This window comes from Odontesthes bonariensis, chromosome 17 (assembly GCF_027942865.1).
Source record: "Odontesthes bonariensis isolate fOdoBon6 chromosome 17, fOdoBon6.hap1, whole genome shotgun sequence".
NCBI lineage: Eukaryota > Metazoa > Chordata > Actinopteri > Atheriniformes > Atherinopsidae > Odontesthes > Odontesthes bonariensis.
In genome coordinates, this window is record NC_134522.1 from 22,902,884 (window position 1) to 22,928,523 (window position 25,640).

General features: G+C 43.3%; 1 protein-coding gene across 4 annotated transcripts; it reads right to left on the minus strand.

Moving 5' to 3' along the window:
• Positions 1–349: 349 nt before the first annotated feature.
• Positions 350–22,444, minus strand: coq8ab (coenzyme Q8A, genome duplicate b). Of its 4 annotated transcripts, none has more exons than XM_075447781.1 (15): positions 22,059–22,444; positions 21,573–21,726; positions 13,448–13,717; positions 13,246–13,312; positions 12,030–12,101; positions 11,259–11,384; positions 9,662–9,747; positions 9,439–9,579; positions 9,269–9,350; positions 9,019–9,112; positions 5,292–5,433; positions 5,018–5,125; positions 4,852–4,917; positions 4,081–4,167; positions 350–1,132 (listed from the first exon to the last, which is right to left on the minus strand). In XM_075447781.1, exons 2-15 carry the CDS (start codon positions 21,705–21,707, stop codon positions 860–862), a joined length of 1,749 nt encoding a protein of 582 aa, XP_075303896.1. In that variant the 5' UTR covers positions 21,708–21,726; positions 22,059–22,444; the 3' UTR covers positions 350–859. The 4 variants fall into 4 exon arrangements, with proteins under 4 accessions (XP_075303896.1, XP_075303895.1, XP_075303898.1 ...); XM_075447780.1 differs by having other exon boundaries at positions 21,573–21,748; XM_075447783.1 differs by lacking the exons at positions 21,573–21,726; positions 22,059–22,444 and adding exons at positions 15,346–15,382; positions 15,503–15,641.
• Between the last annotated feature and the right edge of the window lie 3,196 nt (positions 22,445–25,640).

The following is a 25,640-nucleotide window of genomic DNA, read 5'->3' on the forward strand; positions in this document are numbered from 1 at the left end:
CAAAATTAAATGTACCACCGGTAAACTGAGGGGATCTGAATACTTAATGAGATCTAATTCACTTTACGTACGCAGCTTCTGGTCTGTTTTGTTTACAGGTCACAATTGTAAACAAATCATGCTGATCCGATGGTGACGTTTGAGCTTTTATCCGTTTGGCCGATTTAAACAGTTGGCTGCTCGTCTGTTAAACAATGACTGTTGGGCTGGTTCATGTGATTATAGTCATGTAAAATATACTATAATTAACTAACAATATATGGCTGGAAAAATGCAAACGCAAAATTATTTTTGCAGTTCAATTTACAGGCTTTTCTTTGCACAAGAGTTACATTTTTCAGTCATGGTCTTTTGCTGCATGAGCGACAATTTATTTAAACTGACAACCCCTGATCAGATGGAGCACACACGCCCCTCTCAGGACCACACAGGCACATAATTACTCGGTTGTACAGCACACACAGCGGATTCATTCAAACGATGGGTACAGATAATCTTCGATCATTATGGGACGGTACAGGTAACGTTAGTCTGGATGGAATTCCAGGTCAAAAATAAACGAGTGAATAAGAAAGGCACATAATAGTTCTTCATTGGCAGATGTTCTGATACACTTTTCCTTTTTCCCTACAGTTGTACCAGTTTACTTGATGAGTCAGAGCAGTAAAGGAAAAATAAAACACAAACGAAACTACGTAACATCAGGAAACTTTCTGCTTCAGGCTGTGAAGTATCCTCGCATGTAAGAATGTGTGAGTTAAATTGTCCGACATGCCACGAAACAAAAAAAAAAGAAAGATAATCCTGGTCTGAACATGCTTTTCTGGGAAACCAGTCTTCAGCTGTCAGACCCAGGATCTCAGCCTTTCCTGTAGTTGTTGTACGCCTCCTGGAACATGTCCTTGCAGGAGATTTTAGCTTTTAGTTTGGAGCAGATGAGGAAGGAGCCGCCCATCTTCCTGTGGAGGGAGTAGGTTTCCTCTGGAGGCGGCGTGAGGCGCTCCCTCAGCATCACTGGGATGAGCCTGTGGATGCGCTCCGTGGTGCTCTGCTCTCCGAAGTCGAAGGGCTCCGCAGAGGAGAAGGCCTCCCCGAGGATCATCACCGCATCCACGTGAGCGTTCTCCATCGACTGTTCACGGAACACAACAAGCTTTTAATCAGTAATCCGAGGGGAGATGTGCACATTTATTGTTAAAGACCCTTTAATATTTGTTAAATAAGAAGCTGCAGCTCCAGACGAGCTGCGTCCCCCTGTTGTGATCTTTATGTTCAGCTAAGCTTCTACATGCAGCTGTAGCCTTACAAGTGACTGTTGTGGAATCGTCCCTTTCATCAAAATGTTTGCTAATAATAGAATAAATCTCTCCCCCAAAAAACACAACATACTATCTCTTTAAAAAGGTAAAGAGGTGCAAATTTGACGATATGAGAGCAGGAAATGATATTTCTGCATTTGGTTTGATAGCAATTAAAAACTAATTAGTTCCCCAGCTTACAAATATTGTGCTATATACAGCTACACATGTTGTACAATACAGTCTTTATAACAGCGTTAACTACCAGCTGACGAAGACATCAGCGACTATTTGGGGCCGAGTACTGAAATGAAAACAAATACCACATGTAGAGCAAGTCAGCTCGGTCAGATTCCTGCTACAGAGTTAAAGTCCAAAATGCATCACTTGTGTTGTGCACATCTACAAGTAGCATTCAAATCGGTTCCAAAACACGGTACTTGCTCACTGATGCTGCGTATCTAATGATTGTAAATCCAATTTTTAAGGCCATTACAATATCGCAGACCAAAGAGGCTTGATTTTAATTTTGTTGTCTCTTCTTGGAGGGTTTGTTAATCTGGAGATGAAGTTCTTCCGCTCAAAACGACTCATTGGAATACATGTTAGAAACACCTTCGTTCACGACCAAAAAATGCGAATGACGAAGCGGTTTCGCTACAGTGGTTTATCAGGCCTTAACCCATTGAGGCCGGGAAAGCGTTGCCGCATTTCTACCTTTAAAGCCGGGGGCGCTTGTTGCGTTATTCTACCTTTAGGGCCGGGAAAGCGTACACGTCTTTTTCAGATGGTAGCGATTGCGAGGAGTTTCTTGGCTTTGATGATGCTGATAAACGTTGCTGACCCAATTGATCAAGCTTTATGGCTAGCACATATGTTTGAAGATGATTTTGAAGGGTTTGAATGTGAGTGGAAGACTGACAATTACCACCGTAATCGACGGAGAGATTTCAACCGCACACCAGGGGTGAAAGTCGGTTTACCTGCAGATGCCACACCGTTGCAGGCATTTAATCATATTTTTACTGAGGAGCTTTCGGCGCACCTCGTTTCCGAGCCGAATAGATACAGTGACCAGGTACTTCAGACTCCAGCTCGAGCAAAGATGGCAAGGTGGTCACACGTAACTGTGCCGGAGATGAAAACGTTTATTGGAATGTGTATGGGCTCCTTGTGCTGCCAGTACGAAGAGATTACTGGCGATAAAATAAATAATTTAAATATAAAATTAAATTTTATTTTATTACTGTTCCTGCACTTTACTTTTTACATTTTCTATTTTCGTGAAGGTGTATGTAAATAAACTCAATTTCCAAAGAAAGCCACAGGTGTAAGCTCTCAAATACTTTTTGAATTTTGTTTCTTTCTGCTACAGAGGCTGAAAAATCAATCATTTAGTAGGCGTAGACACAATTGCTGAATTTCCAGAAACACTTCAGGTTTTAGGGGGTCTTTCTGAAATCGCCCATAGGTTTTACAGGCATTCTTTTCCAGGCATTCTTTTCCAGGCGTTTTAGGCCTAAATGGGTTAAAGGCCTCAGTATGCTTCTCCGTCGCTTTCCGTCTCCGTAGTCCGTCCTTAGTTCTCCGTCGGGCTGTCGGATACGCAAGGCAGTTCACCTCCCGATCAGTAGGCGTCGCTACGTTTGATTGATTGATTGTTCACCTTCCGGCTCCGTTTCACTCCTCACAGTGAACGATGGCGGCCGAGAGAGAAAGACTTGTTGGAGCTTATTGATTTTGAAATGCAAATAACTTTTACCAAATGTTGACCAGCACACAGTAAACTCTTTCTAAAATGGTGTTGTTGTTCTCAGAGGAAAGGAGCTAAACCGGAAAAGTGAATCCGGAAATGATGTTGTTAGCCGACCAATCACAACCCTTGCGGTCTCCGGCCATTTCTCAATACCCAAGTCCGTACTCGTGTGCTTACAAGTATGGACTTGTCAGAAGTACGGACTTCTGAGCACACAAGTGCGCTCATTGTGCATTTGGAACGGAAGCGTACTTGATTACGTCAAAGACTGACGTTGCCGCCAAAAAGTTTTTGATTTTTCTGTTCATCACTGCCACTCTGCTTGATGCCCGTGTGCGTTTTGAACAGCAAAAAAAAAAATCAAACTTAGAAAATACTGAAAATGGTCCGAGCTGTGGTTGCAGCTGCTGAACAGAACTTACAGTTATGTGCTTTCTCCTCTGCCATCATTGCTCGTGCCGCACTGCTTTCTGGGATAGCAAGCTGTCTGAAGTCACCACAGAAGCAAACTCGATTAAATGGGTGGAGCAAGCACACATCCGGGAATGTGGAGCGTACTTGTCTGGATGCGTACTTTGAATTGGAACAGTACTTGGTCCTTCAGTGATGACATTTCAGAAGTACACGAGTACGCAAGTACGCATATTGAGAAACGGCCTCCGTCTCCTCGACGGATATATAGGAATTTTGGCCGACGAACGCAAGCGACGGAGAGCCGTCTCCGGAGAGATCCCGGAGACAGAGAGAGAGCTCTCTGTAGGCGACCATAAATCAGCCTTTAGCGATTACACAGGAGGCCGTTAAATACTGAAATCCCTTCTGTGCACCAGTAGAGGTCAATAAAGTCGGTTGAAAATACTAAATTGATCTCCGGACTTGAGAGCCCCGTTACTCTCTGAGACTCGCTGTTATCTTCAGGGAAGTCAACTGGCAGCACTGGGAACCAAAACATAACCGACACCTAATGATTAACTAAAGATAAAAAGCAACCCTAACCCTGTGGTTAGTTGCTGAAAGGAATGTTACCTTTGACTCATAGCCTGTGAGGAACTTCATGTCTCTGGACCTGTGCAGGACGCCCTCTCTGTCCCGATATGCAGCAGATTTAATGATCTGATGTGAGGAATACACAGAATAAGTCCAGTTTGAGAGGACGCAACAACGGAAATATCGGGGTTTGGTTTGATGACCCCGTATCGATTCATGTCAAAGTCAAAGTTATTTGTATAGCACATTTCATGTACAAAACAATTCAAAGTGCTTTATATAAAATAAAAGCATTGCAGCAGGGAGTGTAAGAAGCATTAAAAATATGGTACCACGTCACACACTAGCAACTAGACAACAACACTCTTGAGGCAAAAAGAGATCCTAAAATCCTAATTTTTGGGGAAAATTTCTTTTTAAGTACGTGGACAGGAAATTAACTCAGGCCGGGACTCGAACCCTGAGTCAGCTGCGTCGGGGAACTCCAGCCTCTGTACATGGAGCACCAGCTTAACCACTAACTTAAACACCTAGATGAGTCATTGCCAGTTTTGTTTTGCTGCGATGTGCCTTCTACTGGAATAATATGACTTGTTTTAAGTAGATAAATGTTGTTTTAGACACCAAAAGTTTATAAGTAGAAGATGTCCTAATTAAAAATGTTAAATTAAAAAGGGAGAAAGAAAAAAAAGTCCTGTATAGTTTGTGTGAAAATTCTTGAGAATGAGGGGGAAAAAAATGGCTTGTAACATTTAAGTGTACAAATTCTGCGACTGTAACTGTGAGGATGACATTTCTGCAGCTTCTCACCTCGATGTAGGTGTCGGTGAAACTCTTGTCAAATTCTCGTGTGGCTCCAAAATCCAACAGTGCAACCTGAAGGGACAAAAAAAAAAAAAAAACGAGCCTCAATAAAAGGGGAAATCTCAAACAAAGACGAGCAGGAGCTTTCCTTCAGCGACCGAAGCACACCGACCTTGTGAGTTTGAGGATCAAAGAAGAAGTTGGACCAGTTTGGGTCCGTCTGCATGTACCTGAACTCAAAAAGCTCCCTCAGGCATAATTTCAAGATCTGCTCACAAATCTGGCAGAGAGGAAAGACGCTGTTACTACGAGGTAATTACCTTAGTTATTGCTGTGATATGCTGACATGTCTCAATGGTATTAAAGGTGGCATATGTCTGTGTTCGGCACATAACCTCCAACAAGGAGTGCGATCCTCGCAGAGCACAGGCTTCGACTGTACCCACCTCGTTCCTGAGCTCCTGAGGGAGGTTTGTGGCCCGGTCCAGGGGGAAACCGGGCACGAGCGTCATGGTGAGGACACGCTGATTGCTGAGTTCCTCTATCACCTCGGGCACACTGAAGAACGGGTGGTCCTTCAGCAGCTCCCTGCCACACAAACGTAACGGTCAAGTTAACGGAACCCGGGGACGTGCACACAGGAGAACCCAGTAGGAAAAGGGGAGGCACAGGAATGAACAACACCGTACTTTATGTCAGCAAAGCTGCTCACTAAAACATCAAGTAGCTGCAGAGCAACATCATTCATTTGGAGTCATGTTTCTGATGAACTCCAGCCCAACGCCTTGTTTTTGCTCTGGTCCAGCCTCCGCACCTCCCAAGAGAATTTTCTCTCTTTAGTCTAAATGCTTCACTGTCGGCCCCTTTCCACTGACACACTGCAGATGCCTAATCTAGAGCCGGTTCAAATTGCTGGTTCATAACTGGGGCCCACTAATGTCAGTGGCAGTGGGGGAGGCTAAAGGCGGTAGCATGGTTGCCGCGTCTGTCACGGCGGTGTCGCACCGTGACGTCAAAATGACGTTTCAGGCCTGGCGCTTCCCTTGAAAAGACGGCGCAGCGCGTTGTCGTGCACCAGTCGATTTTTGTTACTTGGCGGCGCCGAGCACAACGAACCGGATGGACCGATGTGAGACCAGGCTCAGTGAGGAGGTGCGTTTGTACAGGCAGCTGTACCAAACTCCAGTGAAACAGCACAGGGAGCACGTAAACTCCCCAAACTGATGCACAGAGATGGGCAGAACTTTGGGGAAAGAGGGAGAGTTCTGTAAGAATGTGTGGAAGAAGCTACGGGACAGATACGTGAAGGCAAAGAAGAGGGCAGAGACTCTGTTGATGCCGGGGGCTTCAAACCTTCACCTCTTTTAACTGAATTAAAAAATTAAAATGATCCGAAAACTGCAGCAGTATCATTAATTACAGTATTCTTGCTCTTGACAGCGGCATTGTTTTCTTCTCCACTTTCGTGGTTGTAGAGTAGAGGTAACCTTCACCTGGCAGCGCCACCTCTGTGACGGAGAAAATTGCAACTACTGGCGCGCAACGACTTGCGCCACTATATAGGGTCCTATGGCGGGCACGAACTCGTGACGTCATCAACACCGCTCGCGCGAGCAGACGCGGCAACCATGCTAGAGCCTTAAAGGTGGAAGGTTGAAGCTTGAAGAGCAAGGCACGATTTAACGTCACAGGTTTAATGCCACCAACTGTGACTTCACTTGACTTGGATTTAGTGTTACTTTAATAAAACTAAAAAAATTATTTCGATTTCTTTTTTTACCAACCAAATCAACAAAGGGTTTGGTCAATTAGATCCTCCACAGACTTTAGAATTTCACAGACACGATGCACAATACTTGAGTAAATATACTTCAGTTATATTCCACCTCTGTAGATACTCGTCTAAACAAGAGTGAGGGTTTCTGCTACGCTCTCCTTTGAATAAGAACAAATAAACCCTGTTCAAATCGCCCAAATCAACATTCAACTCGGCTCAATCTGGCAAAAACCTGATCAAATAGTTTAGGAACTATACACTGGACAACTGGGCTACAGCCCCGGGGCGACACTGAATAGGATCAAGCTGGTATGGAAAGTGTATGAATGAATGAATGAATGAATGAATGAATGACATGGAACCCCTCCCTCATGCTCTACTACAGGCTTCAGCCACGGATAATTGGAAAGCACGAACAAAAACTGAAACCTTTCTTGCCGAAGAATTTAGCCTAATTTCTGAGGCTCAAAACGTTTGGCTCTCAAAGCAGCTGAAAAGACGGACCAGTTCTCACTGGCTTCACTCTAATCTGAAGAGAAAATGATTAAATAAAGGCTTTCATTCACTTGCTAGTTGCTGCATCAGGTAGGCTGGGATTATCAGAGCTATGGTTTCTGAGGGCAGAATGCCAGCTTCTGAAATTATCTAAGACGAGAGAGAGCAAAACATAAAAGTTGAGGGTTCCACCTGAGCACCGTCCTGGTCCAAATACATGCCCTAGAGTACAAGACCCAACACATTTAAATGTTTTCGTCAACAGCAGGAAGCTTTGTTGCAGGAATCGACTGCAGGAGCTACCACAACTAACAGAAACAGAGGCACAACTGACTCATCCAAACTTCACTGTCTCAGACAAAAACCTCAGGTGTGGTCCCAAAGCTTGACAACAAGTTGTGATGCTCATTTAGTCAACTGTGAAATGATTTCCCAGGGAGAAAAATGACAGAGATCACAGAGAAAACGGTTTCAAATTAAGATGAAAGTCAAATCAAATTAAAATGTATCTACAGTGCACAGTGAAAATGAGTACACCCCTGTTGAAAAGTAACATTTTGAACAATATTTTAATACACACACAAGTTATTCCCAAAACGTGCATAGAGTAAGTTTAATACAACATCTGTTGAGCTTACAACAGAAAAGAAAGATCAATAATATAACTTAAATGACCTATTTGTCCATTTTTGTGAAATTATGCTGGTGCAAAAGTGAGTACACCCCTATGTTAAACTCCCTGAGAATGGGCCGTGTTGGCCCGAAATGTCATGAAATGAAAAGGCATTAAAAGGGAGGTCATCGTTGTGCGTTTCATCCTTGCCTTACATTGAAATTTTACATTTTGAGTCTGCACCAGGCTAAAAGAGACGTGTGTGAGATTTGACTGAAATCCTATGGAGAGTATCATGATCTGCTTCAGTAGTAACAGTACATGTTGACAAGCATGTTTCTTTTGGTGAAATTCAGCTTCCTACTGTTGATGGCATCCATGCAGCCCCAAACCATGTCACTCCCACTACTATGCTTGACTTTAAGCATGGGGCACTTTTCTTTGTACAAATCACTTTTTACCACCACACATGCTTGACACCATCGAAAGCAAATTTGTTTATCATTGTCTCAGAGACAAACAAACTAAGGATATGGATTGCTGGAACCATGTCCTGTGATCTGATGACACCAAGATGAACAAATTTGCTTTCGATGGTGTCAAGCCTGTCATTTCGGGCCAACACGGCCCATTCTCAGGGAGTTTAACATAGGGGTGTACTCACTTTTGCACCAGCATAATTTCACAAAAATGGACAAATATGTCATTTAAGTTATATTATTGACCTTTCTTTTCTGTTGTAAGCTGAACAGATGTTGTATTAAACTTACTCTATGCACGTTTTGGGAATAACTTGTGTGTGTATTAAAATATTGTTCAAAATGTTACTTTTCAACAGGGGTGTACTCATTTTCACTGTGCACTGTATAAAGCACATTTAAAACAACCAGAGTTGGCCAACGTGCTGTACAGAAAGCTAAAGCATTTCAGAGGATTGTACATGTAAACGGATTAAACATACAGACTCTTTCTCTGGTACCAGTTACAATAATCCAGCCTTGAGGTGACTGAGGCTGCAACCTTCTTCAAGTCAATACCGAAAAGGATGGATTCCAGTTTTGCAATGTTACTGAATTATTTACTGAACATTTATCTGTCTGTAGAAACTGAGATCTGAAACAAACATGTCTCCCTGACTCCTGACCTGGAGGTGAAGCCTCTTATAGGCCAGGAACCAGTGAAACCAAGTTGGACTCAGTTGTTTGGGTGTTTCTTTTAAGATTCTTGCGTAGACGAGCAAATTTTTGCCCACGCAGCATGTGTCGTAAGAATGGAGTGAAGAACTTACTGAAATTTTTTGGCACAGTTTGCTTCCCTTATGTAATCGCACTCCAGCGCCAGTTCGTGACTCATGACCTCAATAAGATGCTCGGGAAACAGACCTGAAAAAAAAAAATAATAAAGTAGAGCAAATGAGTGATGAAATGGAAAATCATGCCGTGGAGCACTTGCTGTAGGTCAGTCTATTGACATTAGCTGAGGCCAGAAACTTCACACAATGGCAGCTGTTATCATGCAAACAATAAAAGAAATTTTACCTTCAGGCAGAGCGTTGCTTAAATTCAGAGCAGTCATGATATTATTCACGTCACTGTCGATACTCTTGGCAATCCCAGGGTACTGAAGAGAAACGTGATTTTCCTTTTCAATTTTCTGAATAAAGTTCATTCACTGAAATGTTTTATCTCTGCGTAAACACTCTGCTGACCTGAATCTTCATGGCCACCTCTCTTCCATCCTTAAGCCTCCCTAAGTGTACCTGACCGATGGACGCAGCTGCAAACGGCTTCTCCTCAAAGTACTCCAGCTTGTCCCTCCAGTTTGGGCCCAGATCACTGCTGATGACTTTCTGCACATACAGGGTAAAACAATCATTTGTAAACGAGACCGGAAGCTGCATTTATTGTTGTCCGCTTCAGCTCATACTGTACCATCATCTGCTTTGTGGGCATGAAGTCTGCACTCTGCCGGACACGCTCGAAGATTTTAGCCAGCTGAGGGTTGATGAAGGCATCATCTGATGAGAATTAAGAGGAGAGCTGTAATAAAGAATCCATTTACTAGCTCCCTCAAAGCACGTTTGGACTAGCTGTTCATTTTGGATCAAAAGATGTGTCCAAACTTTAGACTGTATGGTGGACAAACTTTTCAATCAAACTCTGTGTTGAGACAGTCAGATGTTCAAGTCTTCATTTCTAAATTTAATATCAAGAACTTGTTAGTTTTTGTTCAGAAGTGTTTTCCTTGGGATTCTAAGAGGAAAAAAAGAAAAGAAAACATCACATTTGAACATCTTCAACTTTCATATCCATCACAATTAGAGCTATTTTGTTTGTTTTTTGTCACTTGGTTGAAGCAGAAAAAAAAAGCCAATAACACAACACTGGTATATAACTTGTTGTAGATTGAGTCACTTATCAAGACTTCCAGCAATATTAACCTAGTTCTGTCACTTCTGCTGTCACTAAATTTAACTACGGCTAAATGTTAATTTAGCTGTTACCTACAATAATGTATAGGTACATACTTAACTTAGGTTGTAGCCGTGAGTTAGCTTATAGCTACAATAAGTCATAAGCTAAGATTAGCTAATAACTTAAATCAGATGTGTTTGTTATAGTTAATTAGCATCAGCAAACAACCAAAGTAAATGTAGCTATCGTCTATATTTAGCTAAATGTATAGCTACCGGCTACAGTTATTGTTAGCTGTAGCTAGCTACATTTATCATCAGCTAATAGCTTACATTAAATATTTGGTGTTTGGTAATGTAGCCAAAATGGTTTGATCCAATAATGGCCAAAGTACTTGCCCTTAATCTGGGTAATGGAATAGACCAAGCTTTTGGCCAAATGAGGGTCACCACACATGGCCAACAGCACGATCTGCTGTAGCTACATGAGCCAATTAGCAGCCCACTCCACACTAGCGCCAACTCAGAGGTGCAAAATTCTAACCAAATCTGGCGACCTTTATTGTCCAGAACCGACATTGGGAAAAAGATACAGGAAGCCATGTATACTGTTGAATGACCGTGTGGGATTTTGAAAGACGAGGAGGGATCCGTCCTCCATAAAACAAACACTTCACTCACTGACCGACACGTGACACAGGCCCATGCTGAGGATGGGGCAACAACAACGCACTGCAAGCATGCTCTACCAAGTAAACAGAACTCAGAGTCAGTTTAGAGTCATATGCCTACAATAGCCCAAGTGGAATGGCACTTATTGTGTTCAGCTTATTCAGTTCAGTTTATTTTAAGTGATGACATTTCACTGCGGGTGAAAGAATCTCGTTTGTTTGCCAGTGAAAGTGAATCAGCCACACGATGAAGCCTTGTGAGGTAATACTGTAGTGCAAACTGAACTTTTATATGCACGGATCATTTTAGTGCCAATAATATCCGTTGATAATGTGTGAGATGTCCAGGTTTCAGTTTGCATGGTATCAAAACAGTTGAATTCTGCATTGATTTACAGTGATTGACACAGTTTGGAGCCAAGGCACATGTTTTACAGGGCTCACCTTGAATACTGAGCATCTGTCCAAGCTTTAGAGCAGCCCCTCGAACTTTGCAAAGCGTCCGGACAATTCTTTCAGCGTTAGCTTCTGACAGGAAAGGATTGGAATCCAGGACGGCCTTTTTGCTACCTAACAACCATACAGATAATTAAACACGAATGCAAAATAACAATATTTTTAATATAACATCACAGTTAGCCTGTCCGCTTGCCTATGCAAAACCCTGATGACGCACATTATTCCAGCCTGGTCTAACTTCCTTTGACATTGGGAGCGTTTGGCTTTGTCCAGTGCCCTGTTAATAGTTCAGAGGGGTTGAGGTAAGGTGGTTTGTGGTGGAAAGCCCAGGACAGTCACCACTCTTGTGTTTTTAGTGGTCGTAAAAGTAGACCGTCAAATTCTTAAGTTAATTTTCTAATTATGATTTGAATACAACCGATCCACAATTTCAGGCCCATTAACAACCTCCGTCTGACCGTGACTTGGCATTGCGAAAGCCCACCTTTGCTTAGAATATTGAATTAGATTAGCATATTCGAAGGACATTCCACTTATAAACATTTAAATACGTGTTGTTTACACGTATTATCTTAACTACCTCTGCTAAACGATAAGGGAGTTCAAAACGTGCATCGTGTTGCTTTAATTGCACAAACAAAGACTATGCTGAACATTCAGAGTGACCAGTTAAGTCTTACAAATCATAACAGACGCCTAACTAATCATTACCAGCCCTCTCATCAACCAGTGAAACAATGGTCTGCTTCCTGTCACCTTGTTGTTTGGGTTTAAAACTCTTCTTGGCCACTTCTGCGATTGCTCCAATGCCGAGTCCGACTGCCAGACCTGCAGCAAAAAGAGACGAGATAACAGCAATCACTGTAATTTCTCAAAGAAACACACGGAGCCTTTCAGAGTTTGAGGGCAAATTGAGGCTTTGAAAGAGTGAGGGGAAACAACTGACACCACCCCAAGTGAGCTGGCCTTTGATGAGAAGAAGGCTCACCTCTGACGGCGTGTTTTTATTTTTCCTGGATTCTCAGGCATGTTCCAGAAAGACTCTGTACTCCCAGTCTTTTTGACACTCTCGACTTAATCCACAATGAAAGAGCTACCGCATAAAGCGGAGTAAAATGCTTTGTTTTGTGTGCGACTTTTTACTGTGGTGCGTATTAACTGTCGTGGTGCCCAGGAGCCCTTTGCTGTTCTGGAGGAAGTGTCAGTGCTGCCAAATTCTTTTGCACAACTCGTTTGCTCAACTTCTTTAAAAAAAAAAAAAAAAAAAAAAAAAAAAAAAAACTTGCGAGTTCCCTCAAAGTGTCAGAGTCATTTTTGCTTTAACCCTCATTAATGCCACAAATACCACACTCTGGGTTAGTTCGCGCAGTCAGCACTTAACAAGTTGTCGATACTGCTGCAGAGGAACACTTAATGAAAGTTGACCCATGCGCGTGTGTACTTGTGAATAATTCGACACGCGCTGCTCCTGATGCTGGAACAATTTTCCAGAAGTCTGTAGGTGGTGGTATGCAGTTGTGTTTCAGGAACGACCGTGAGGAATAGGATATGCAAGAATGTCAACCATAAAAGGCTGCAAAAAGTGCAAAAGGAAGGAATTAAATTGGACAGCACACATACACGTGACATTCTGGCCCGAGTTTAAACACAGCGGTGCTTGTAACGGTATAATAAACTTAACTAATTAAATCCTACACGTTGACACTCAGACGGTGGTTCGTGCAAAGCGTGTTGGTTCTTGTTTTCACCAGATTCTTCGCTTAAGAGTGCACGGGACATGCTCTGCTTCTCATTCATACAGGACCACACCTTCGAAGTGATCAGTGATCTGATCTGTGATCACCGAGCAGCACTGCCGCTGCAGCTACTGGGGCGCTAAAGCACTTCTGAAGGCCAACGCCAGTGACAGTTTTTCTGGGTCGCTTTTCTATGAGGTGCATCTCAATTGATGTGCCAGTAAGATTCCACTTACCTCCGAAGCTTACCAGCCTTCCTATCCGTGTGACGGGCACCTTCCTCTCCCGAGAGTTTTCACTGAGCTGAAATAAAAGAAAACTTGAACGACGAAAGACAAACTTAAAAGGCTCCAGTGCGCCGTGACATGATGACCGCGCACTCGAGTATTTGGTCAATATTATTCCAACACTGATAAAAAAAATAAAGAGTGAGGATACCACTTGCTTATATGGCTTGGATTCGGATTTCTTGGTGTTTCGTGCTTTTTCGATGTCCTCCGCAGTCAGCCGCCCCACCGTGGAGCTGTCCTGGTTAAACAGCCGTGCGTGTCCAGAGAAAAGCTGACTTGACCAGCTCCTGTGGTACTTCAGATGTTTTGCACTTCCGGCGAAGCGGGTAGTGAAACGAGTGCCCATAGTCGAATATCTGTGAAAGCGTGTCGCTGTAGCTCTGTGGACCCAAACATCCATCTGTTTGTTGAACGTCTCCTGGGGGAACAAAATATGATCAACTAAGGATGCGTTCAGGTTGGTAGAGGCTGCAGCACATGACAACACGCCTCCTTAATTATAATGCACATGGAGTGATGTAATACTCCATGACTTAAATTGAAGACACATCAAATCCATTTTCACGACTGAATTATACCGTTTTTTTTCCAGAAATGACCCAAACCAGAGCTTTCAAATAAAAATATTTAAGTTATTTCATGCCCAAGTTATCAAATAACTGGGGGAAGATCTTGTAGTAGTCCTTGGGTCGACTGTTGAAAAGTTCAGGCTCATAAAACTGTTAGGACGCTTCAAGGAAATGCAGCTAAAAGAAGAAATTTGGTAAGATCTTAAAGGAGAATTCCGGCATTTTTACAAACATATCCCATCTGTTGGAGACCAAGGAAAGTTTGCCAAAGGGAAAAACACGAGAAATTTTCATGCCCGCTGCGCAAAGTTGTCCAATTGCGCTGATTTCCATGAAAGCGGGCTCTATCGGGCAAGCTTTTAACCTTTCCTGAGGCTCTTAATGTGTATCAAAATCGGACAACTTTGCGCAGCGGGCATGAAAATTTCTCGCGTTTTTCCCTTTGGCAAACTTTCCTTGGTCTCCAACAGATGGGATATGTTTGTAAAAATGCCGGAATTCTCCTTTAAGGGCCTCAGGCTGACCTGGAGCATCCTTGAGTGGTGGTTTCAGCCTGTATAGCGTGAGCTGTGGACTGAACCCATCAGGGCTCCACGATCAAAGACCAAAGAGGGCATGAGCATCGAAAGATAAGAACCAAAAAGCACGACGAATGTTTGCAAAAGGTTATAACGTCAGGCTACAGATTTTGTGGGATAATGTTTTTTGGACGGCGGTAAGCAAAGTAGATGAATTAATCCCATAAGGAAAAAGAACACCCTCCCTATGGTAAAGCACGGTGGAGGTTCTATCACGCGATTGGCTCTTTGCTGCCTCTGGTACTCTAGGCACCAAAGGTACCAAAGAAATGATGAAAAGAATGATTAAAATCACAAAATTACCTATTAATTTTAGACTAAAACCCCGGTTATAATGACGTAAAAACATAACGGGGGCTTGAGGCAAATATCTTCACTCTTTCAGCCTGAAGCACACATGCAAAGGCACAAATCAATGGATGAAAGATAAAATATGGACAATTTGGCTGGCAATCATGACTTAAATCCTACTGAAATTGTTTGTAGAGAAGTGAAATCTAGTATCAAGAAATATAATAATAAAACAATATATGAAACAATATATAAAAAGTATCAAATTACCAGCAGATATGCGTTTCTACAGCTTTACCACATATTCAGAAGCCGTTGTTGCTAAAGGCTCTGCAATCAAACATTCCTGAAGCGGGTCAAGAGTATTCTGGGTACATTCTACGTTGGTGTTATTCCACGATGGTGCAAGTTTTCTTCCACGTGTCAAGAGTGTTCGACCAGCACAGCCTTTTCCAATTTGCATCAATTCCTGTAGATACCCTAAATTCTGGACTTTGACATTTAGCAGTGCCACCAAGTCTCACTAGAAGAAAACACTCAACAGAAACTGAACTGGTCTTCACAAAAAAAAAAAAAAAAAAGGTTACAAAATTGAAACTGGTTCATACCACAGCCTGCAGGTCGAAAGTCACTTCACCTTGCAATCTGGAAACCAGATAAACAGGAAATAATGCTAAACTATAATAAAGGTCCAGGTTTAAAAAAAACGAACTTCTCCTTTAAGTCTTGTTATTATACTGTATATAATACAGGCCTGGGACCCACCTGCTGCATCTACACCCTCCAGAGATGTTTCACCATCGTTCTCTTCTCCACCGTCACCCAGGAGATTTCCTGATCACCTTGAAAGCTTGGTGAAATCGGGGATTAAAATGGTTCCTCTCACGCCAAACATGGCAAGATCAAGAATTCTATCCTCAAAGAAGCATCGAGCCCCTCTCCCTCCCCAGCCTACTCCATCGACCAAAGCCCCCCCAGCTTGGCCCCCACCACCGGTGCCCACAGCTGTCATTTCCAACAGCGTCAATGCTGTTGTCTAGGACGCTAAGGGCCTCTGTGTTGGTAAACACCATCTCAACCAGAGGTCCAAGGATGGAGTGAAGAGAGGGACAATCAGACTGTCCAATCAGAGAAATCTTATCCATATCCCTTGCAAGAACACAGCATCCAGTTCAACTATAACTAATCTCAAACACGCAGTACTCAATGTCAGATCTTTAAGTAACAAATCATTCTTAATTAATAGTTTTATTTCCTCTCACACTCTTGATTTTATGTTTTAAACTGAGACGTGGCTCGACAAAAACACAGCAAATGCAGTCCTGATGGAGTCTAGTCCACCTCACTTCAATTTCGTGTCTGAAACACGAGAAAACCAGAGGGGTGGGGGTGTTTGTGCCATGTTCACGGACAATATACCCACCCACAAGTTGTCATTTGGGTTTTTTTCATCATTTGAGTATGTGTCATTCAAAATGGAGATAAAACAATCTTCCATACTTTATATCACCATTTATAAACCACCACAGAATTGTTTTATTGATGATTTTACTGAACTACATTCAATTGTGTGCACTGCTTTTGACTGTTTAGTCATAACAGGGGACTTGAATGTGCATGTGGACGTAGCGCATAACAAGGAAGCTAAAGAGCTCACTGCTGTCCTTGAAATGTTTAGTCTAACTCAGCATGTTACTGAGCCCACCCACAACAGAGGGCACACTCTAGATGTGCTCATTTCAAGGGGTGTTGTTATTTCAAACGTGAATGTCGTTGATGTTGCTTTATCTGATCATTTCTGTGTTTTCTTCAGACCTATCTACTTTACCCAAAACACCAGCTGGGTCTGCAGTTGTTCGGGGAAGACTCATAAATGACAGAACAGGGACACAGTTTATGGAAATGATTAGGTTTGAGAACACCTCGTGTTCTGATGTTGATGATCTGTTGAACTGGCAGAGTCTGAAAATCTTAGTGGATGGTGAACATATTTTGCATGGTGAATATGAGATACTGCCCTCAGGAAGAAGACACAGGGTGCCGAAATGTAAAACGAATAGGTTCAAATTTTCAATGGTCCCTTGGTCAATTAGGCTACTAAATAATAAGTCTTAATGGTTGTGTGTGTGATGCTCCGGAACCAGCCTCTCGAGGAGGCTGGTTCCGGAGCCCAAGCCATGTGTCGAGGTGAGTCCAACTATATCTAGCCGGAACCGCTCAGCCTCGCGCACCAGCTCAGGCTCCTTCACCAGCAGAGAGGTGACGTTCCACGTCCCAAGAGCCAGCTTCAGTAGCCGAGGATCAGACCGCCAAGGTCCCCGCCTTCGGCTGCCGCCCAGCTCACACTGCACCCGACCCCCATGGCCCCTCCCACGGGTGGTGAGCCCGTGGGAAGGGGGACCCGTGCCGTTTCTTCGGGCTGTGCCCGACCGAGCCCCACGGGCACAGACCCGGCCACCAGGCGCTCGCCAGCGGGCCCCACCCCTGGGCCTGGCTCCAGGGGGGGGCCCCGGTAACCCACGCCCGGGCAAAGGAACACGGTGTCCAATAGTTTCATCCATCATAGAGGTCTTGTGAGCTGTTCTTTGTCTGGTCCCTCATCTAGGATCTGTTTGCCATGGGTGACCCTACCAGGGGCTTAAAGCCCCAGACAACATAGCTCCCAGACTCATTGGGGCACGCAAACCCCCCCACCACGATAAGGTGACAGCTCACGGGGAGGAATCTCCGGGTCGGGAATGAGATCCTTCCCCAAGTGGAGGAGTTCAAGTATCTCGGGGTCTTGTTCACGAGTGAGGGACGAATGGAGCAGGAGATTGACAGACGGATCGGTGCGGCGTCTGCAGTGATGCGGGCTCTGCACCGGCCCGTCGTGGTGAAGAAGGAGCTGAGCCAGAAGGCGAAGCTCTCGATTTACCGGTCAATCTATGTTCCTACCCTCACCTATGGTCACGAGCTGTGGGTAGTGACCGAAAGAACGAGATCGCGAATACAAGCGGCCGAAATGAGTTTCCTCCGCAGGGTGTCTGGGCTCTCCCTTAGAGATAGGGTGAGAAGCTCGGTCATCCGGGAGGGGCTCGGAGTAGAACCGCTGCTCCTCCGCATCGAGAGGAGTCAGATGAGGTGGCTCGGGCATCTAGTGAGAATGCCTCCTGGACGCCTCCCCGGTGAGGTGTTCCGGGCCCGTCCCACTGGGAGGAGGCCCCGGGGAAGACCCAGGACACGTTGGAGAGACTATGTTTCTCGGCTGGGCTGGGAACGCCTCGGGGTCCCCCAAGAAGAGCTGGAGGAAGTGGTCGGGGACAGGGACGTCTGGGTCTCTTTGCTCAAGCTGCTGCCCCCGCGACCCGATCCCCGGACCAGCGGAAGATGATGGATGGATGGATGGTTGTGTGTGTGTGTGTGTGTGTGTGTGTGTGTGTGGTGGGGGTGGGGGGGTGCATGTGTCAGGTTCTTTATTATAATCTTAGGTAGTGTTTTTATGTGCGTGTGTGTGTGTGGGGGGGGTTGTATTTTTATTTTTATTTTTAGCATCATATGTATAATTAATATTATTATTATTATCATTATTATTTTTATTTTTTAATACATTTAGGAGGTATGTGCAATGGATGTCCAAATGGGGTAGAATTACTGATGATGGGATGATAGGATCAAGAGGGAGGGTTGTGTGCACTAAATGGTTGTCTGCTGCGGGGGCTATGGCTGTAGGCAAACTAGGCTACAGTGTATCTATGTTTACATGTTTCCTTGTTTAGCATATATTGTATGTTTTTGTGTGTTCCCTCTGTGGTACTTAAGTCATGTCTAAGTCTTGTTCGTTCATTGTAAATCACACCTTCTCATGCCCACGCAAAATTTCTCTCCTGAAGAGACAATAAAGGCGAATCTTATCTTATCTTATCTTATCTAACTCTTACACATCAAGTCTCTTAAATGTTTTGGATACCATTGCTCCTGTCAAGGTTAGAATGGTTAAAAGTAGGCAAAGGGCGCCATGGAGGAAAGAAGAGTCGGTCAGGGCACAGAAAAGGGAGTGCCAGAGAGCCGAACGGAAATGGCGCAAGTCAAAGCTCCAGGTTCATTATGAGACTTACAAAGAAAAGCTATGTGTGTTCAACCAGACTTTGCGTAGAACAAGGGAGAGTTATTTTTCTGAAATCATCAAAAACTGCAGTAACAACTCTCGTGTCCTGTTTGCTACAGTAAACAGATTAACAAACCCTCCAGTTTCACTGCCTTTAGAACTCATTTCTACATCCAAGTGTAATAAGTTTGCAACATTCTTTAATGACAAAGTTCAAGGCATTAAAAATGCAATAATTTCCACAACACAAATAACTACTCTGCAGCCAGCTAGACACCTAGAGCTGACACATTTCACACCTGTTACTGACAAAACAGTCGAAGAGACCATCTGCTGTCTGAGTTCATCAACGTGCTGCCTTGATGAGTTGCCCACTAGATTCCTAAAGTCTGTGCTGAGCAGTTTGTTACCACAACTTGCTCATCTAGTCAACATCTCACTCCAGACTGGAACATTTCCAAAGGCCTTAAAAACCGCTGTCATTAAGCCCCTTCTAAAGAAGAGCAATCTTGATGCCACAGTACTGAACAACTACTGGCCCATATCAAACCTGCCATTCTTAGGCAAAGTCCTAGAAAAAGTTGTATACCAACAGCTTAGTGACTTTCTCCTGTCTAACAATGCTTTTGATACTTTCCAATCAGGCTTTAGCCCCCACCACAGCACTGAGACAGCTCTGATCAAGGTGACAAATGACATCCACCTGAACACAGATGCAAGTAGAGTCACAGTCTTAGTTCTGCTGGACCTGAGTGCTGCCTTTGACACAGTTGACCATGTGATCTTATTACAGAGGTTAGAAGACTGGGTGGGAATCTCTGGTCGTGCTTTAAACTGGTTCAAGTCCTTTCTCAAGGACAGGAAATATTTTGTTGAAATTGATAACTGTGTCTCAGACCAAATGGCTATGACCTGTGGGGTTCCCCAGGGGTCAATCCTGGGACCCGTATTGTTCAATCTGTACATGCTTCCACTAGGCCAGCTAATACGCAGCTATAATGTGTCCTACCACAATTATGCAGATGACACTCAGATCTACGTGTCACTGACGGCAGGAGAACACGGGCCTGTAGATACACTGTGTCGCTGCATCGAACAGATCAGTGTGTGGATGCAAAACAATGTTCTCCAGCTAAACTCAGACAAAACTGAAATCATTGTCTGTGGCCCACAGAAACAAAGAGAAAGTGTTATCAGTCACCTTGAGACTCTCTCTCTAAAACCTAACTATCAAGTTCGAAATCTCGGGGTAATATTGGACTCAGACCTGAACTTTAACAGCCACATTAAATCTGTAACATCAGCAGCTTTTTACCATCTAAAAAACATTGCCAGAATCAAAGGAATACTGTCTAAACCAGACTTAGAGAGACTGATCCATGCGTTTGTCTCCAGCAGGTTAGACTACTGTAACGGCCTGCTCACTGGGCTCTCTAAACGGGCTATCAGACAGCTGCAGTACATCCAGAACGCTGCTGCTCGAGTCCTGACTAGAACCAGGAAATACGACCATATTAGTCCAGTGCTCAGGTCTCTGCACTGGCTTCCTGTCGCTCAGAGAATAGACTTTAAAACAGCTCTGCTTGTGTACAAGTCTCTTCATGGTCAAGCGCCAAAGTACATCTCTGACATGTTGGAGCCATATGAACAAACTCGGGCTCTGAGAACCTCAGGGAGGGGTCTCCTGCTGGTGCCCAGAGTCAGGACTAAACAAGGTGAGGCTGCGTTTCAGTTTTATGCTCCTAAAATCTGGAACAGTCTTCCAGAAGATGTGAGACAGGCCTCAACTCTGACAATGTTTGAATCCCGGCTGAAAACAGTTCTATTTAGCTGTGCATATGACACCTGAAAGTATTTTATCTACACTCTTCATTTTTTAATTAATTAATGATTATTTTAATGGGTTTTAAATTTCTTTCTTTTTTAATTTCTTTCTTTTATTTTTTTATTCATTTTTAATGGTTTTATTGCCTTCTTGTGATTTTATGTAGCTGTAAAGCACTTTGAATTGCCCTGTGTATGAATTGTGCTCTATAAATAAAGTTGCCTTGCCTTGCCTATATACAACAGCTGCACGGGGGGGAGATATACTGACGCTGCCATGTGGAGGTTAAAGGAGTGCCCGGCAACAATGAATGTTCGCATTGGGGCCCCATCAGGTTCGCCAAACGTGGCTACTACAAAGAATCGGGGACAATGCCAGTACAATTATGGCTTAGACAGTTCTCGGCAGCTTCAAGAGCAGCTGTATGTAAAAGATGATTGGCGAGGCTTGCCAAAAGAAGTTGCCAACAGTTACTGAAGCGTCAATTTTTAATCAACCTGCAAGGTTTTCACCTCTCTAAACCCCCCGAAAGATCCAAAAGAAAAGAAAGAATTTGTTTTCGTTTAAGTAAAGTCGACTGATCTGAAATTTGTTTTTGGAGCTTTTTACTTCCCCGCTTGGAGGAAAAACAAAAACAAAAAAAACCCAACACACACACACACACACGATACATCGGAAAAATGTTGCACGGTTGGTATCACACTGTTAAAAGTTAAACTAGCCCGATCCGACTTCAAATCCGATATCCATTTTAATCCTTCACTGCCTTGTCAACTGAGCCCCTCTCCGCTGCAGTTTCTGTCCCAGCATCATCTGCACGAGGCTCAGCACGGGCACAGAAACGCACAGAGGAGGTATCTGGGCTGCGTACGTGACTCCAAGTCTGGAGTTGCACGATGACCAAATCCCAACCCAGTGCTCACCCTTGCTGATCCGATGGCGTGATGGAAGTTTACCAGCCTCCGGTTCCCGGCGCCGGTCAAGCCGCCTCCTGGGGCTCTGCTGGCCGCCTGTTTCACCCACTTCAGACCGCTCCAGACCACCGCCTCCCCGGTCATGTTGCTGTCCAGTAGAGACCTACACAGGGACAACATCAGGTCTGTGCAACGGAAAGATGAGTGAAGTGGAAGGAGCACATCAGTTTGTGTTCTCCTGCAGATAAATAAATCACGACTAACTATATAATCAGCAATCTGACCAAATACTGATAAAAAAAAGTGTCCTGTTAACTTGACTGATAAGAGAGTAAAAAGTCAAAAGCATTGGGAAAAGCTTAGAAAAGAGACCGGAGACGAAAAAAAAAAAAGAGTAAAGAATGGTTTTAGATGGGTTTTTAATGGGCGCTGGTTTAACACCCTGAAAGTAGATAACAGCGGAAAAAAACAAAACAAATGGGAACTTCCACTCACCAGCAAAAGTTTTAATAATCGCGTCCTCTCAGCTCACAGAGCATGCAGTGCAGTGAGCATTGTGTTACTGCAGCGCGAGCCGCCGCTCACCTTGATTTTCCTTAACACAGTTCCTTTAAAATGAAAAAATAAAAACAACTCGGCTCCAGCGGGACGGGCGACACGCTGACGGACATGCACACGGGAACTTTAACAGACACGGTCCAATGAGACAGAGTTCAGCCACGGGGTCCGACTATAAACAAAACACCGTACCGGTTAGAGAATCTGTCAGTCGTTGTTCCCCACCCGCTCGTGACCGTTGACGTGTCCGCTCAAGGCGGACCGTGAACAGCACGCGCGTTGCATTCACGGGCTTCCCGCCGATTTGTTTTTTAGAAAGTCACATGTTAGCTGACTTCGGTAGTAATTTCAAATAAATTGAATAAAGAAAAAAAGATTTTTTGCAGATCACTAAGCAAAGTCAAAGTAATTTGCTACAATAATTACTTTTTTTAAAAGCCCTGGATGAGTCATTATTTGATATCATAAATGCATTGAAGAGTAGACAACGAAAAACGGAAAATGTGTGAGTATGAATTAACGCACACAGCCTCGGAGAATTAACACAATAAATATGTATTAGGGAAAAACTTTTTTTTTGCCTTTATAATATGTATAATTACACCAACCAAATGCACGTGCACAAAAAACTATTGAAGAAATTCTTGCACGCTTCAAAGATGCTAAATCTCTCAATAATTTAATAAATTTAGGGACTTGCTTTAAATATTAAACTACAGACAAACGTCAGTAATCTGATGTCAGAACTAGACTGATTCAATCAGTCATAAACTGAGGTGTTCATTGTGTGTCATGTTTACATTTGTACAGCACCTTTCAGACAAAAGTAAATCCAATGTGCCATACCATACAACAAATTAAATGAAAATAAAAGGAGGGACAACAAGAAACTTGTTGATGATCATTCAATCAATACATTTGATAAGCTGCCCCTGACTGCTACTTATCCTCTTAATTCATACGGAAGCAGTAAGGATGTATTTAGTTAACTTACTGCTTTTTCAGTTTGTCTGAGTTTATGTTTCTTGAATAAAGACACAGTTTAATTTGTAATTTGCTGCTGTTTTTCCTAGATTTTATTGATCCAATTCTAAGACCTCCTAAAGACCAGACAATTTCTTTTTTTATCCAACATCAAACTAAAGAATTAAAAGCAAGTATACTTTCTTTTTCACAGCCGTATCTGGAGTGTGCATTGGGCCCATGCCCTTCAGAGATTTATGAACAACTTGGTATATTAAATCGCATTGACAGACTGTTCATTGAGGGGATCTGAGAATCAGCTTGGCATGCTCAGCCCTTTTAGTCTTTGTCAAAACACAGGTTAAGCAGCATCTTTCTGCATCAATGGAAGTCTCTTTATCACTGTAGCAGGGAAGACTGAATAAAGTCCATTACAGTGGTCTAATCTGCAAGCGATAGTCATGCACGCACTGGTGTCTTGAGATCGCATGTCAACATTGACTCAGCTTAATCTCATCAGACTCCCCTCAACTTAAACACAAAAATCACATGGAGCATCATCAGATCAATACACTGATTTCCTATAGTTTTTTTTAACCCTTTTTCCAAAAAACTAAATAGATATATAAACCCAATGCCGTTTTTTAAATTGATACAAATAGAACATATTAGATTTTAAAATAGTTAAGATTTGGAAATGTACGTGCTGATTTTGAATATAATACCAACAAAAGATTTCAAAGAAGCTGGAAAAGGTGTGTAATGCTAGACAAAATAAACAGTTGTGAAACATGTTACAGCCACCTGGAAATAGGTCAGTAAGCATCACAGGAAGGCTAAGAGAAGAATAAACTAAGAAGCTTTCACTCTGTGAATGACTGCGTGGACAAATAGTCAATCGATTTAAGAATTTTCATTTAAATTGCAAAGAACTTGAGGATTTCATCATCTGTGGTAAATGATATTGTAAGAACATGTGGGAAACCTGCAGAAATCGTTGCACATAAAAGAACGAGGCTACCGGGCCCTCAAACGTCACTGATTTAAAAAAAGACAGCATTCTGTTATGGAAATGGGGATAAGAAGGAAGGGACAATCTAACTTGTTATCAGTACACACTTCAAAAGCTAACACACATAATAATGGTAGGGGGTGCATTCACATATGTGGCCTGTGTAACTCGCACATATGTGCTCACCGGTGGCTGAACTGAAAGTCTGGAACATGCTTCAACAGACAGCAGCGGGTTAGACAGCATCAAAGAATCTCAACTTATCAATATGGATGGTCATTGAAGCTGGTGGCTTCTCTGTGCAGACACAGTATCTACACTAAATGGATTAATCCAAACAGACTAAAACGGGAAATTGTTGGAGAGCTCAGTTCAAATCTGAGCGCATCATAGTTTACAGTCAAGGATGCCTCAAAGTCATTTGTGAATAACTGCAGATTCCATCATTTAAAATATTGTCGTCTTTGGAAACTGTTGCAAAGTTGACAGTGTGGATGAGGATCTTGAGTGTAAACGATCAAACGATAGTGGATTCTGAACAAGAGGAACAGCCCAGGCACCACCAAGGTGCAGACCTGCCACAAACTGCTGGAATGTCAACATTCTACAGTCCGCCAAGTTTTGCATTGCCATGGACTTAGAGGCTGTTGCCCTTGCTGCAAATCCACACCTTAAACTTCAATTTGCAGCTGAACACATGAACAAAAGCCTTCCCGAGGAAAGATTTAGCCTTTGAGATACAAATGTTTACCAGGTCCGATTAGCACTTAGTCACATTGCCCTAGTCCCAAGATGGCCATCTGATCATCTCGACTCCTTAAAGAGGGGGACATTTGATGGGAAGCAAATATGGCTGTTATTTGCCTTTGAGCACAGTTATGTACCAGGTGTTTGACAAGATTTTCTTAGATAAAAAGCATGCTGAGAATGGCCACCTCCAACCCAATCTGAAAGGAGGCTTGAATTAGTACAAGAGTGAAGATGTAGCCATCATTAGCAGGATGAGGTTTCAACTTACCTTTGGCACAATTTGTCAAATAGGCTCAAGGTCCCCGCAACCCTGAGCTGGTGTGGTTGGTTAACACCATCCCCTCACAGCAAGTTTGCATGTTCTCCCCTTGTATGCATGGGTACTCCAGCTTCCCCCCACTGCCCGAAAACATGCATGTCAGGTGAATTGGTCACTATAAATAGGAGTAAAGTCTCCTAACATAAGTAGGCCAGAACTCAAGATGGTCAAAGCTTGACTTGTCTGAACAATCTGAAAGAGACCAGGAGCTTGCATGACCCCTTGTGCACATAAGAGCACATAAGAACTGAAGCTGCTGATTCCTGGATCTACAACATCAGGTTGAGAAAGACTGGTGGCTTGCACAACTGCAGGCATCAAGGCATCACTTGAAGCTCTGCAGGAGACATGTGCAATGCTACCAGAAGCTGCTTCCAAGTGGGAGCTAAGATTGGCTGCGGCAAGTGTATCAGCAGGAGCCGATTCAGCAAAAAACACATTTGACAGAAGTCGATTGCAACCTACTTTTACGGGG

Coding starts and splice junctions, on each gene's coding strand:
- coq8ab (XM_075447780.1), bottom strand. CDS start 21,743: ATGTTGTCCCTGTGTAGGTCTCTACTGGACAGCAACATGACCGGGGAG. Junction 9,748..11,258: donor ACAGATGCTCAGTATTCAAG/GTGAGCCCTGTA, acceptor AATTCTCATCAG/ATGATGCCTTCATCAACCCT. Junction 5,434..9,018: donor AACTGTGCCAAAAAATTTCA/GTAAGTTCTTCA, acceptor TTTGTGTGGCAG/GGAGCTGCTGAAGGACCACC.